General features: G+C 44.0%; 1 protein-coding gene and 1 long non-coding RNA gene across 6 annotated transcripts in view; one reads left to right on the forward strand and one right to left on the reverse strand.

The window, feature by feature from the left end:
• Positions 1-15,678, reverse strand: part of TMEM132D (transmembrane protein 132D) — a 260,652-nt gene that overhangs the window by 9,996 nt on the left and 234,978 nt on the right. For all 4 annotated transcript variants that reach the window (XR_003552763.2, XR_003552764.2, XM_005233310.3 and 1 more), the window contains one exon: positions 737-942. Coding sequence is in view for 2 of the 4 variants with exons in the window: in XM_005233310.3 (XP_005233367.2) it covers positions 737-942 (206 nt within the window). In the remaining 2 variants the exon portion in view is untranslated. The remainder of the gene's footprint in view (positions 1-736; positions 943-15,678) is intronic.
• LOC114011031 (uncharacterized) lies at positions 135-15,400 on the forward strand. 2 transcript variants are annotated; one of them, XR_003552766.2, is made up of 3 exons: positions 135-861; positions 1,611-1,721; positions 15,320-15,400. It is a non-coding gene; the product is annotated as an uncharacterized LOC114011031 (long non-coding RNA). The 2 variants fall into 2 exon arrangements; XR_008746108.1 differs by lacking the exon at positions 15,320-15,400 and adding an exon at positions 6,273-7,777.

Below are 15,678 nucleotides of genomic sequence, written 5' to 3' on the forward strand. Positions count from 1 at the left end.
TGTCTGCACATCTGCACACATGCATATCTCTTTCTGTATGGCATTTAGGTTGAAATCACATCTGCACCAAAATCCCCATCTTTTTGCTGTGATACTAACAGAATCACACCTGGTAATAAATGATGTCTTCAATGGTGGGTGGGAATAGCAAGTATCTACTTTATCAGTTTGTTCTTGTTCTTCGTGACACTGGCAACAGATACAAACAGTCTAGATATGCCTACATCTGTGCTCTGTCCTGTCATTCACATGCCACTGATGTATAGGCACAGACAGAATTTGTAAAGCTGTCGTGCATCAGTGTCCTGGATCAGTGCCACTGTACACTACAGTGGTACAAAACAACTACGTACTAATTGTGACCACTGACAATGAATAAATGAACTGGCAGGACCTGTGAACCAGGCTGGAGAATGACCAGCCTTGCCAGGGCCAGTCATTGTTGATGTCTTCCTGCTGCCTCATCACTGATCCCGCCTAACTCAACCAACTGGCTCTTTCCACCTCAGTCCCTAGCACTACAGAAGAGAATTTATTTCCAATGTAGGATCACGCAACCTGCAGTTTCCATTTCCCTCCTAATTCCAGTGCAGGAGTCTGTTGAATAAATGTCTGGCGACCGTCAAGTTTACACCCAAATTGCATTAAGGCCAAATGAGCATGTTCAGATTCGCTGGCTCTTACCGGTCTTTGGCAAGTGCACAGCCTGTAATGAGCATCCTCTAATGAAACCTACCTCTTATTAGAGATGATGGGGACTCTCCACCCCTTGATCTGATTTAGTTCTGTGTCAGAGACCTCTATCTGCAGCGGGAGACGAGGAACCCAGACTGTCATTTCTAAAGGGGCACTCAGATGCTGGTAAGTAAAATTAACTATGACATTCACTTTGCCTTTCATTTCCTTCCCATTGACAAAGACATAGTCACATCTGTCAGAAACCTGAAAAAAGGAGAAAGGAAAAAAAATAATGAGCCTCTTCACAAATTATAAAGTATACCACATGCTGGGAAAGTGAGTGGGAGGAAGAGGCAGGATAAAGTTTTAAACTAGCTCCAAGTTCAGGGGACAGCTAGGAATAGCAGGAGAGGTGCCTAGTATGGCATTAATAGCCTGTATAATTTGGCATAATTTTATCAGGCAGGCTTTTTGTGCTGTAAACATTTCCAATAGAATCTAAGATAAAAGAACAGCTTCTTTCTGTCCTTCACTCCCACTCCAGCAATAGGATTGTCCCAATATAATGGCACCAACAGAGCATTCTTGTCTTCTTCCCAGAGCTCAGTCAGACTCTGCTATCCTTCTCTACTCTGTGTGCAGCCCCACATACTGCAGGGAGGAACAGGTAACTGCCTGCATGAAGAACTGAGTAGGGGACAAAACTATCTAGTCAATCCCAAATTGGGACAGTGTTCTTCAGGAGTCCCATTACAGGTGCCAGGGCTTGGGGTGGTCACATCAACCAAAAACTGATCACAGGGAAGAGCTCACTGAGGCCCAGTGGTGTTCACTGGGGCCAAACAGCCTCATCTCTGCTGCAAGCCTCACAAAGGTCTTACACAATGTTCTGCTCAAGCTGGTCCTGATGTCACTTCATTTATTACCTGCAGCTCTGAACATCAGTATTGCTGAGTTACTAAATCTCACTCAAGCAATTTAGCAGCCATTGCAAGGATCCAGGTGACCTGACAGGACCTGTTCGTTACAGCTAGTTAAAATATGTAAGTACATGTCAAATAATTTATTAACTACCACTTTACCGTTCTGAAGATCTCAAGGAATGATCTACTAAAATCCTGAACTCTTTTCACAATCTATTACCAGGCAGGCCTGCCAAGTCTCATCCTCATCTGAATTCAATGCCATTGTTTACTTTTCTGTTTAAATGCTAAATTAATTTAAGTCGTATTTAAATATCACCAGCTTTTGTAGCATAATCTGCATTCCTAATATTATTATCTTCAAACAACAACCCCCCCTTAGAGACAGATCCATAGCAAATCCATTGCCATCCTTGCTTGTCTGAGCCTAGGTAACGTACCAAAAATGTATTACTATGACTCTTGCAGTATCTTTCTGGTAAGCAATGTCCGTTTTAAGGGCAAAATCTTATAGTTGCCATTGGTTTCAGCAGGAAAGAAAGGAGTTTATTTGCAGGCAGAATTACATTTTTTGGGATATTCTCATGTTAGCATGTTTTACAGCAGTTCTTAACAGCTCCTGTCAGGATCCAATCTCATTGTGCTGCAGAGCAACAGAACCTAGTTGCTGTCAAAAAGGCCTCAAAGCATGGGGGTATGCAACACAAAGGAAGGACCTCACTGCAGCCAGCTGAGCACAGACAAGTCCCGGCTGTGGCACTGATATAATATGCACTTCATCATAATGCTGATTCAAACTGGGCTGAGCTGAGGAAGAGGAGACTGCAAAACTCTGGGAAAAACTTCACGTGAGCCTGCTGAAATGGCTATAGGAAAGGCTGGAAGCATAAGCACATTCCCCTTCTGGGAGCAGCACATCTAGGCAGCAGCAAGACTGCAGACATGATTCCTGCATCCCTGCAGAAGGCACAGCAATGTGAGCATAATATTTTCAGAGTGAGAAGTGCATCATACTTCCTACCTGCAATGTCTAACAGCCATTCTGACAAGCGGCAACTCAGAAGACCTTTGGGCAGTGCCTGGTGCATCTGCTCCTTCTCCCACGCCACGCGTACCTTGCTTCTCTAAGTGGAAAGTTGTAGTGGAATGAAGCTGGGTTAATTAACATTGATAATATACAACTGTGGGCTGGCTTCAGGGGCGGCGGGTTGGCCGATGTAGATAAGGTGCAGCTGTGGCTGGTTAAGTTAAGTGGTTGGGCAGCCAATGAAGAGAGCAGCCGAGGAAGAAGCAAGAGAACAAAGAGTGTGCCCTGGATGAGGCCGGGCCACCAGAGGGGCTAGCATGAAGAGTGTGCTGGTATGAGATGGTAAAAGACCTTGTTGCAGCTTGATAGTTTGGAGAGTGCTGCGACAGAAAGTGTCTACTCCTTGCTGACATTGCACTTATCCTTGTTGCATTTTTGTAATTTAAGTGCTGTTCTCAAATCAGACAACTCTCCCGTGTGTTAGTAAGCTCTGTCGGCTGCTTTCCACCTTTCCTCTTTTTCTGTGGGATGCCAGTGAGAAGAAAAACTGGACAGAGTCTCAAAGTGCTGACTTCTGCCTGAGAGGCAACAGATCAAGGCTGCAGTGGCTCCAAGGAAAATGTTCAGCCTGGGAGCTAATGGCCCTGAGGTCCTTCCCTTGTCTTTGTGCTCTGCAGGCTGGACTACAAGTACAAGCAAACAGCCTGAAGACAAGGATTTTCTTTAGTAGCACATGGGGCCAGGTAAATAGCTTTCCATGTGATTTCCTCACCACCTCTGCTTCCAGCTAGCAACACCTCATACTTGTGAATCTTTGCTAATTAACATATCAGGCAACCAAACTTCCCACTGAGTGATCAACCTAGGACTGAAACACTTCCTGGTGATTTAAGGCAACAGGTAAATTTCTGAAGTTATAGTTGAAGGATGTTTCCAAACCACCCGTAGTGTCCTCTGCTGAGCAGAGTGCTGAGCTCCTGCAGGCTGGCTCCCCAGCAGACCTCGCTTGCCTCCCCTGCGCACCCACTGCTCTACACTTGCAACAGGGCTTCTCGCTGGGGACCTGCCAAACATCCTCCTACTGGCTTCACTGTCTGAGCAGTGGCTTTTGAAGCACAGATAGATAACGCAGGTGGGATATTGCTGTTATTTTTATTACTCTCTGTGTGTGTGAAGAGCAGTTCAGCACACAGGGAATGGAACAAGGCTGAGAGTCTCCCAGGCAATAGGGGTAACTGCTGAATTATGCTAGTAAGAGATGGGAATCACACTCTGAGATTTTAAATTCATTAATGCTCAAGCAATAAAAAGGGAAAGAAAATTTGGCAGGCAAACAGACCTCAGTTCCAACTTTATCAGGGTTTACTACAGAGAGTTAAAAAAAAGAATCCATCCCTAAAAGCCCACTATATGAATGATTAAATACATACCATGACCTTGTGCTTTCAAGATTATGATTTATAAAACAAACTGATGGTCAGGAAAAGAATGACTACACTTGGGATACCCGTTTTCTCCCGTTTCCCTTTCTGTAAGTGAAGACAGCAACAACTATGAGCTCATTCAGTTCCCAGCCAGCCCTTCACTGTTGGAATGAATAAGCATCACTGTTCTGCTGCAGTTTGCATGCAGTCCTAACAAAGCAACATCAAAACATCGTGCAAAGTACAGTACATTTTCATAAATCAGGCCAGGACATTCAGAAACAGGTCATCAATAAAAAGGCAGATTAGGCATGCCTGTGTTACTGCAGACACATCCGAACCATTCATCTTCCAACACAGGAGGACTAAAAAGATGTCAAGAAAGAAGAAAAATTGAGCTTCTCTGCCTTTTTTGAGATTAGTTCTCTAAGCTGTTTGTTGGAAATGAGTGGCTATTTTGTGAAATTAGTTTGATGGGACTCAGCTGAGCATCTGCAGGACAAATATACACATGAGCAAAGACCCATCAAATGCAGCTCAGCAGCTGGCAGCCTCGGGGCGGAGAGAGTGACCGGGTACCCCCTCGCATGGCTTCCCCCTGTTAACATTGGTGGGGGCAGCACAGAGGAGCTTCTGCTGCCACTGCCTGTTCTGAGCCCACGTCTCCTTTTCAATCTGTAACGGATTTCAATTCCTCAGTCTGTCAAGCAGCTCCTTTTCTTTAGCGTTAATTCTTATAAACAGCCTTTAACTACCAACCCTCCTTCCTGTACTACTGTTCTTGCTTTACACGCCTCGCCACATACAACAGAAATGGCTGCGGTTCCCAGTTTATTAAATGCATGAATGGAGTGACTGCACATACCCTCAGATGTGTGTGCAGGAGTCTGCAAACGGAAGAGAGTGTCTGTACTAAATCGGCCAAGAGCTACCCAACAGTTAGGTATTAAGGAACCTATGAGGTTGCAAAAGCTTGGTCCCAAAACACAGATTTCTGAAAATTATTAAACACATCATAAAATGCAATAGGAACTACAAAGGGGCTGGAGCAAGGTGGGCAGTTTGGGGGGAAACCTCATTTGTTTCCTTTCCAAAATCTGGGGACTCTCACCCATATCTCTTTTTCCTTTCCTCCTGCCTTTGAGTTTTGGTATCTCAGGGATGGCAACTCCAGTTTTCAGTAGAGGTGACAAGGAAGGGCTCAGGAGAGACAGAGTAGTTTTTCTTTTACTATTAACGTACTGCTGGAATATATCTCTCTGTGTTGTGGCCACCGTAATTCAAGGACATTATAACGCCATTATACCCTTCTGGTGCTGCGCTCCCTTGCTAAAACCTTTCTGGGCTTTGTGTCGCTGGAGCTTTTCACACAACTATGCTGAGCTGAATTACGTTAATTAAGGGAGGCTGTACTTGGTGCTCACAAGATGCTCTAGAAATTCAGTACAGCGGACTTTTATCTCTTGAGGGGACTGGGGTCTGAATGGCTTTTTTGGGCATGCGCTTGGTAGGTTACAAAAGTGCTTTGTGTTTCATTCAGCTCCTGCAGCTCCACCTTTTCCTGACATTTGTGAACAACTAAGGCAGCTTCCTCTGCGTCATGCACGCACATCTAATCTGTGTGCCAGGGCAGCTGAGGTCAGAGGTCCGTCCCTTATTGCCAGCACAGCGCAGAATTAGGAATGAGATTTCTAAGTGTGCCAGGTACATACCAAAGACATGGCTTCTGGCAAGCTGGATGTCGAGTTCAACCATCAGTGCTACAAAATGTGCAGGGTGGAATATTTCAAATGTGCCCATCATTGCATTTAATCCAAAGCCCTAGCCCTACTGTCAGAAACAGGAATAAAGTCACTGCTGCTTCCTACCACAAAATCCATGCTGTACATACACATTCCTCAGCCCCACGTGCAGCTCTGTACGTCGGGTACCCCAAAACTGAGCCCAAAACTCAGGTGGTAGCCTTGCAGCTGTGAAGGTAATGCTGCTGTGCCACTTCAACCCAGGACCGTTTGCTTGGCAAACACATATTGACCAGAAAAGGAGGGGGCCATTGCTGGTCCAAGGTGCTTCTTTTTTACATTTACCTAAAAAGCCAGTGTTGTTTGAAAAGAAGTCAGTGCTGTCTGTTAAAACACCCCACATTCTGTATGCTCTTCAGGTGTGATCAAAAGCAAGAGAAATTAAGTTTTTCTTAATTTATCTTACTTTATTTCACAGTTTGCCAGACTATCTGTGGAAGGAAACACTAGACTCTTCAAAGCCTTGTAGTAGCAGGACTTCAGCCAGCCTGGGAAAGCCATGGAAAGAAGCAAGAGCCCCCTCAAATCACACATGATCCCTATCACTGACCTCCTGTATCCAGTTGTCCAGAGAATACTGTTCCCATCCCTTTCCTAAAAGGATCTTACTGCTTTTCTCATTACATTTTTGCAGAGGCTGTCTAGGGTAGATAAGAATTTGTGTGGCTGACCATTCCTCTGGTCCCATAAAATCCATGTTAGCTTTGGGCTGAGAAGAATCCAAAGATCTAATAGGAGGGAGGGAAAGGGGAATGTACATTGTAACTCCCAGAAGGGGTACCCAGCATTTCACTGTTAGCTCTCAGAAACAGCTGTAACACTCTTTCCCCAACTCATTACCATTATTAAATCCCCATGGGATAACAGTAAAATCCTCACAGGAAATTGCTTTTCACAAAGTCACAGCTAGTAAGTCTTTGAAAATAAGATGTACCTGGACCAGTTCTAGTTTAGAAATTTCAGGGGTGGTCAATTAGGAAAGTAAGTCTTTGATACTTCCACATAACATCTGTATTTCAGAAACACTCTAGGACTCTGTCCCCAGTCCATGTTCCTGTAAGTGATCCTTCCCCCATACAAGCACTCTCCATTTATAGTATACACTTTAAACACAGCCCTGCCACCTGGGCAAGCTCATGGGATCTCTTCTGATTCAGCACTGCACACATTTTCCTTGGTCTACCAGCATAAATGGTGATATTTAGTAATGCAAGTTATGTTCATGAGTCCTGCCTAAATCACTACTGTCAGAATAAGAATGGAGGAGTCTCTTATAACCATTAAAAATGAATAAGGAAGAAAATAACCAAGCAAAAGCAGCTCATTTGAGCTATAAAAGACTCCAGAACACAAGCTGTGTATCAGGGTACATAAGGATGATGCCATTATTAGCTCTGTAAGTCCCTTATAAGTCACTCAGGGAAGGCGGAGTCATCTTTAATCACCCATGCTTAACCTGAAGTGTTGGAGTGAGATTTGTTACTGTGATAACTGAATCCTGCCTGAAATTATGGAAGGCAGAGGTAAGTGACTATAATGAAGAAGTAGCACAGCGGGTAGATCACCACTAAACTCACTATCCACCCAAGAAGGGACCTGTCCTAGTCTGGGATTCTCTGAGGACCCTGAGGTTAAGAAATCACCATCCTCAGATCTGATGACAGCAACTGATGTGTTAACCACTCTGGATGCTTCTGGAATTAGGAACAACCACTGAACAGCTGCTCTTGAGAAATAATTAAAGCACCTCCTGTGTGGCAGAGAAAGATTTATTTATTTTATTTTCCCAGAAAGAAACAGTAAAGGCAAATGGCTATCACATCAAGTTCAGGGATGCTCTTCCTGTTCCTCAGTTACTCAGGGACTTACACTTTCAGCAGGGTAAATATCCCAAGCTGGGCTGCTCCACACCTGCTGGAAGAAGAATGACTTGGCTTGAACCTTAGCGACTGGATTCCAGTCAGATTTTAAATCTAGCATCACCTTGTCAGCTTTCTCCATTCGGGGGATTTACACTGCATAAGGTCTTCTTAATTTTAGATATTTTGAATTTTGACTGTGAGTCTTAAAGTATCTGCCAAAGTCTGAAAAAACTCTTTCAAGGTTGGTAAATGATGAGCTGTGTAAACAAGGCTTCATACCTCATAATTCCTCCGCACCTGGTTCTCTGCCCTGTGCAGAAAGGTTGTGCCTTTTTCAGAGGAGGTGACACATCTGAACTCTGCAGATTCAGAAAAACCAGCGGGTGCTCTGAACTTCGAAGGCCCACATCTTCAGAGTGTCCATGCTTTTCTGCTGTGGTTTTCCTACTGCAGCATGACACCAAAAAATACTGCAACCCACAACCGTATCTGCTTTTTCACTCAAACATCCCCCTTGCTTTCTAAGGGTCTTAGGAGCTTGTTTCCTGCCAGGCATCTCCAAAGTGTCACGATGGAAGCACACCTAGCACTGCTTCAGAGGAAGTTCAGCAACAGACAGATATTAGCAGAGACCTGTGTAAATGAAAAATGTTTTTTACTGCACTAATCCACCGGAAGCCCACCACAGAGCACATCAATTAAGAGAACTGTGATACCAATTGATTTCTAAGATAATTCTTAGTTTGTTCTACATCTTTGTGGCAAACATCAATATATTATCCTCAGAAAAATATGCCTGAGTGAAATATGCAATGGCATATTTTAAGAGGACTTACAATTCTGGGCAAACATCCAATCCTAGCTGCAAGTTTAATACCTCCTTAGTGAACGTTATGGATCTGACACAATGTTTGCAGCATGTTGGTGTTACTAACTGATAAATTCTCCCCCTAAAAGTCTCTTCTCAGGAATCACCTTTTGGTTTATTAAATCAAGATTTGGTGTATAAGATTTTGGTGGATTTTTCCCTTTCATGTTGCTTTTGCTCCTGCTTCCACTACTAGGAACAGTCAAATTTATCCCTATGCGGGGATTTGCACAGAATCTATACATTTTTCAAGGACGTAGTGAGAGAAGAGCAGCTGCCACACTGTCACGTGTGGACACATTACTAAGCCGCTGTACATGCTGTCCTCACCTATGACTTAGTGCCTGCCTATGGGCTACCCGTAGTCTGCAAAGAGCTTCTTCCTTGTCCCCACTCAGCCACCGTGCTCAGGACAGCCAGGAGCCACCTGGGGATGATGTGTTCCCAGTGCTGAGTGGCTCCTCTCCCATGGGACTGGCAGTAGAGCTGCCTGGGGGATGAACGCATCACTTCATGAGGGCTTTCAAGACACCTACATGTGGTTTCATTTTTGGGGCATGAAATTCCATTTAATTTCAATTTCAAATGATTAACATCATGTAAAAATACCATAACATCAAGAAAGAAGTTATTTTGAAATGAAAAATCAAAACATTTCATTTTGTAAATGTCAAAACAAGCTGTTTCTTTGAGACAACAGGAAGCTGCTAGCATCCTTTTCTTCCTTTTTCTGTCAGATGACATTCCAAGTAAATTAGCATAACTTCATGAAGCTGTTTTACAGAACTACAAATTCTGACTGAATACAGTCTGCCAAATTTTCCCCAGTAAACTGTGATCAACTGGGGCCACAAATCAAAACAAAACCATCACAATGAAACTCCGCTCAATTAAAATCCAATCACATGAAATCTGGAGTACCTTCAGTGCAATGAATAGTGCTATTCTCATTTGCAGGAAGGAAAGCAAAGGCACAAAACAACCTTTCCGAAAGCGTGGGATTAATTCCCCACTCCATCACACACTTAATAGATGACTATGTGTCATTTATTGAGATCCATACTCTCAAGGATATTGAAGTGTTAACTCCCACTGAGCTCAAGGTGAGTTTTGTAGCCAAATCTCCTTAACAAATCTGGCCTTTAATCTCCCTTTGCTGTATTTGTAAAACAAAGATAGTATCCCCTTGTTTTACACGGATTTTGCAAAGCTTGATCTAAAAGAGACAAGAGCAAGCTCAGGTGCTGGGATTACACCTTCTGTTGTATCAACCAACCTTCTGTTGATTAAAATTCATATGTAGATAGAGGACAGTCCTTCACTTTTTTCACCTGCACCAGCAGTCGATCACGGCCACACTGAGGGCATGACACAGTTCTGTAGGATGTGGCATAGAGAATAACTATGTCCCTGGCAAGCAGGCAATGCACAGAGAAATCAAATGGCTTCATTCACTCCTGCTGTTATCTACTCCTTTTGCTGCCATGGCCATCCCTCATTTGCTGTTGGCTAGGCTGCAATTCCTGCTTTCCAGCTGGAAAAGGAAGGTGGCAACTTCCTGCCCACCTGCTGCTCTTGATATTCAGTGAGCAGCTATCCTGTCAGCACAGGATAGGCAAAAGGATGACATGGCTTCGGCATCTGCTCCTCTAAATCAGTGGGACACGGAAATGTCAGCACTGTCACGTAGGAGAGCTTTAGACAGGTAAGTACTGTCTGACGACTAGCCAGAATGCTGCTGGGCTCAAGCCACCACCTCATGCCTTAGATTTTAGAAGCCACAATTGTTTGTAATGAATGTGACAAGACTTTCTTGCAGACATCAAATTACGCCTTCCTATTTCTCTCTTGATCAGAGAACCACATGCACTCTGTAACCACTCACTGCAGTCATCCAAGCAAGGGGGGAGAAGAATGATAAATATAGCCAGTACCCCAAGCTTTTTATTACTAAACTGAGAATGGCATTTCTCCCCTCCTTCCAGTAAAGCTTAAAGAGGAGTAACGACAATAGAACAACTTTGCATGTGAAAAGAAAGGAGAAAAGGCTGCTTGTTTTTCTCTGGGTAATAAATATCTGACTTCCAAGTGAAGCAGAGCCAATGAAGAATGTGACAAATCAGATGGACTAAACACTGAAACCGTGCTGTAAAGGGGACGGTCAGTCTTCTACCTTTGTCAGATCCAGTCAGTGAAGCAACGCTGTGGAGAGGAAGGTAATCAAGATGCACACAGCCTGAAATAGCCTGTTCTAAGGGCTGCTCATACCGTATGCGGGAACCTCCACCTTCGGGAGCAGCTGAGAGGAAAAGGGACAGGACTGCGTGCAATGTGAATCTGACCAAATATACGGGAAGACGAAGTATGTCATACAACTCCTATATTATCCCAGGGCAGCTGAAGGATCTTAGGAGATGCTGAATCTCCCCACATGCAAAAAGGGCTGGCGGAGGAGCACCGGCAGCGCTGGTGTGGAGCAGTCCTACTGCTGCCTGGCTCTCACAGCGTGCTGGGGCTGGAAGTGCTCCCAACAGCACACTGGCACGTTGGTTTCAGACCCAGACTGAAACTAAACAAGCAGCAGCATTAAGCTGCAGTCAGTAACTTTGATTTTGCCTATACTTATCATGACAGTAAAACTAGGTGTGTGAAGCATCTAATTAACATATCCACTATACTTCATACTCCCCTTGTTTATAGGAACCAGAAATCTCTGCCAGCTCCTTTCTGTTCCACAGGCAATCCAGCATGCAGTTCAGCTGAAGGCATCGAATTTTTTTCACTGTTTTCTTTCATTCACAAATGGCCAAATATATGACTATTGGCTCCCATAATACTTACTGATTTTACACCTGTCTGTACTATATTAAGCAACAAATCTCTATTTGAATGAATGTACCAGGTATGTGTTTTATGTCCTCACATGCTGATCACAGAAAGCATGCATGCCATTCCCAGTTGCCTGCTAGAACAACAAACATACAGCTGGAACATCAATGCTAAAAGAAACATTTTACTGGAATGCTGCTTGTTCTGTACAAAAGCAAAAGGTTCTTTTAAGAAAAGAACCTGCATGAAAAAGATTTCTCATCTGTGCACCCCAGCTTCCCAAAATGTCTCCTTTATTGCAGCAAGCTGTGGGTTTGTCCTCCCACAGAGACCAAGGCTTGTCCCTGTCTCATAAGGTGGAGATGTGCTGGTAGCACAGGTGGACTACAACACTGACTGTTTACTAAGTCTTTCCTAATGGGGGAAACTTTTTTTTCATACATGCTCAAGCCCTTGGTTACTCCCAAATGAACATCTCTCTGAATTCCCCCTCTGTGTTTGGGCTGAGTGGACATGGGGCTCTCACTGGCATCCACCACTGAGGATCCCACATCTTGCTTTGCTGTGGCCTTGCAACAGGTTATTCCTCAGTGCAGCATGGTTTCTGCAATGTGGAGGCTATTCACCTTTGATAATCACCACAGCCAAACACTGCTTCCTCCTAAAAATGTTTCCTTAACATATTGTAGCAGCATTTTATAGTCACAGAGGAGATGAGAACTCTTGACACCCAGTGATGTTCCCTTCATAACGCTCTTACAACATCTGACCATGGCAGAAAACCCGACTTTAATTTACTATTTGAGATAAAGAGCTGAATCACAGAGATCAAATCACATGCCTAAGGTTCACAGAACATTTGTGACCCAGCAAAGACAGGAATCCCAAAATCCCAGGGCTCTCCTACCACAGTACCCTGCTACTCAAAACTAGGGTAGAGCCTGGTCTCGCAGTGAGGAGTCCCCTTGGCCCCACTGCCTGTGGGAGCACCATGGTTTTGCCATTGGCATGCATGCTGCTGCCACCCTCATGGCTTCTCGTGGCTTCAGTAGCCATGGTCCCTTTTATCTTTTTGGGTGATACCCTTGCAGCATAACCACATAGGCAGATATAAGGACTGAAGTGTCTGAATCTCTGCCATATTTGCATAGTACATTATTTCCATCGGCTATGTCAAGTTTTCTTTTTTTGGCACTGCCATCACATATATTACATTCACATTAACAAGCCTGTCTTTCTAAAGAACTCCTGTTTTCCTTTTCATTATCCTGAGACACACTTCCAGTCATTTCTCATCTGTCCTTACCAGGTCATTTTTGATATACTGTACAAGTGCAAAGGAGAGCTATACCTCATAAGCAAATTCAAATGACTATTACATATATGCTGCTTTTGAGGGTGTAGGTGGGCTGGAAGTGAAGCATGCGTGATGTGCTGAGTAGTAAGTATTGCAGCTCCTCCGCACACCCTGCTGCACAGACAGGGTAAGATCCCACAGCTAGGCGAGCTGTGGGATTTAGCTCTCCTGCTTCAGACTGAGCTCCTAGGTCAATTCCCAGTGTTGGCCAAGATGAGAGTTTTTAACAAATAGATCTTTTAATGAAGAGAAATCCCTACCTCTCCAGCTGACTACTTTCTGCCCTGAGATATGAGTGCTAAAGGCCACTGAAAGTCACTGTCCATCTACAAAAAAATTCAAATCATATTCTGAGATCTCTATCTGCTACTCAGAACTGAGAACGCAGTATGATTCAACACTGCCTCCAATTAAATTTTTCTCTGTTAGAAAAAATAAGATCCTGTTTTAAAAGGTTTTCATAATTTTAATGGAAAACTACTAAAAAACTAAAAAATGAACAAAATGGAAAAAATAGCACCCTTACTGTGGCTTTAAGCATGACTGCTATGAAACCTGGTGTTGATTTGTCCAGTAAAGAGAGAGAGAAATAGAGAAGCCAGCTTAAAATACGTTTTCTTTAAGGCTCTAAGAGTAATGTAAATCCTTACAGACTGTTTTGGACTTCTAGTTAGAAAAAGGCACTGGGCTGATATATGCTCTGCCTTCTTGGATTCACTCATCTTTCATCTCCATCACTGCACTGCAGACTGGAAGCATTTCTACTTTTTTGACAACATTCTCATTTTTCCAGCTTCCAAGAAATCTTTAGACTGGGATTGTCAGTTCTAATTATGCAGCTCGTGCTGCAGCGACAGGTGGTTATCGAAGACTCAGAAATGACACTTTGACATTTGCAAGCGGATTATAAAGTTTGGCCTATATTCTTGACAATAAACAGCCAGAAAGGAGGGAAGACAGGAGAGTGGTGAAGGCAGTCACATGGAATTTGGAAGACCTGCTTATGTGGGCTCCTGCGCCAAGCCTTCCCAATTGCATGTCTGCAACGTGCACCTGGGCTGACGATGGGCACGCCAACCCTCAAGCTGGGAGATCAATGGAGATTTACAACATATCTAACCAGCTGAGCACTAAAAGCAATAGTTATGCATGCACAGTGCTGTGCCCATGTAATTAGCTCCATACCTTCCTCCACAGAGTACAGTACTGGGCAGACTCACTAGCTTGGGCTTTTCAGTGCCATAGGTGACAGCATGCCACAGACATCACAGGCACGGCACGTCTCTAGCCCTCCAGCAACAGACTGGATTGGCTACTCAAGGAGCCCGTCTTTAGTATTGCCATTTTCCATCCATTAAGTGGAGACAATAGCAGCACCTGTCATAGGACAACCTTAATGTCTGGAGGATTAAGGATGCAGTATTTCTGCTCAAGGATTTAATCCAAACCACAGACTTTTCTTTGACTCTGGTCAGCTCTAATCATCCTACCCTAAAGGGCCAGTGTTTCCACCCTCAAACAAGAAGTGTACTGCTCTTCTAATTTCTTCCTAAAGAGTCCTGGGTTATACATGAATTTTAATTAGGGACACCACTGAGAACTGACCTGACCTACGCCAAGTGTGAGACCAGACCTCCACAGACTTAAAGGAGGCAAGAGCCACACAGGAGAAGTGAATGAAAAGACCCTGCAGCGAGAAGAGAATGCCAAGATGAAAGGAGAGGATTTTGAACTCTTTGGTGCTCTCAGACTTCAGTGTCCCACAAGTACAGATCTGCAGGAAACTCCTTGAGTTAAGCCATGTCTCAGATGGTACTTAATAGAACAATGACCAAATGCTGATGAAATTACTTGTGTAACTTAAGACACCATCCTGAGCAAGGGCATTGCATTTCAGTCACTCCAACACAGGGTAAAGAAGATTAAATATGTGTAGCAATGGCAGGCTTTGGAAGTTAAAGCTACAAGGAAAAAGAGATTTTCATCTTGGTAATAGTATGACTTCAAAGAGTCTTAAAGATTCAGTCCTCTTTCTGATACTGAGTTTGCACAGGCAAAGTCTAGTTCTATTCCTCTGGCAAATATTCAGATACCCAACATTACCACTTAGAAAAAAAAAGGAGAAAGCTGTTGCAATGTGCATATACTCATGCATGCATGCATGCCATGCTCTGGAAAGCTGGCCAACACCTTGCAATGACTGGAGAAAAATAATCCAACAGCAAAGCATGAACAATTTCTCAGAGACCTACACCTTTTTAAGCCAAAAAGCACTTTCAGAGAAGCATATCTAAGCAGGATTGAGCTCCAACAGCAGAGCAGCAGCCATAATACAGAAGTACCAGTCGAAAGCTGGCATCAGCCAACACGGACAGGCTGAAATTCCAGAAAATGTTTTCCAAATAATGCTGGCTATAAAAGTGACTACAAAGTTTGCATTGAAATGGGAGACAGCATCCTTCCGCACTGGAGTTGTGGGCGAGGATGCTGAGTAATGAGGGGATTTCTGTCCTCACTCGATGCACTAACATGACCTTCTCTTCCTCCAGTTGCCTATTTCTGGACAACTGAAGACAAATGAGTTTCCACGCTGGACTGCAAAATGGCACATGGCTGTGAGCTCGTCACCCGCAACACGGGTAAGATGTGACACATGGAGGTCGGACTGTGACCGTGCTTGCATGCGTCGCAGCAGATTGGCGTGGCTGGGGGTCTGACTGCCCAATATGCTTGTTTTTAAATCACTCATCTCTGCTACTTGCTACAAGGCTCCAGGCAGGGCTGTCTATCCTTTTCCCCTCTGCTATGTACACACTCTCTTTGCACTCATTTAAGGAAGATGTCAAGCCCTCAGTGCCTATTGGTTTCCTTCTAACAGGGAAACAGCAATGAAGCAAGGGGGTTGCGC

This window comes from Falco peregrinus, chromosome 2, assembly GCF_023634155.1.
Source record: "Falco peregrinus isolate bFalPer1 chromosome 2, bFalPer1.pri, whole genome shotgun sequence".
In the NCBI taxonomy this organism is placed as follows: Eukaryota; Metazoa; Chordata; class Aves; order Falconiformes; family Falconidae; genus Falco; species Falco peregrinus.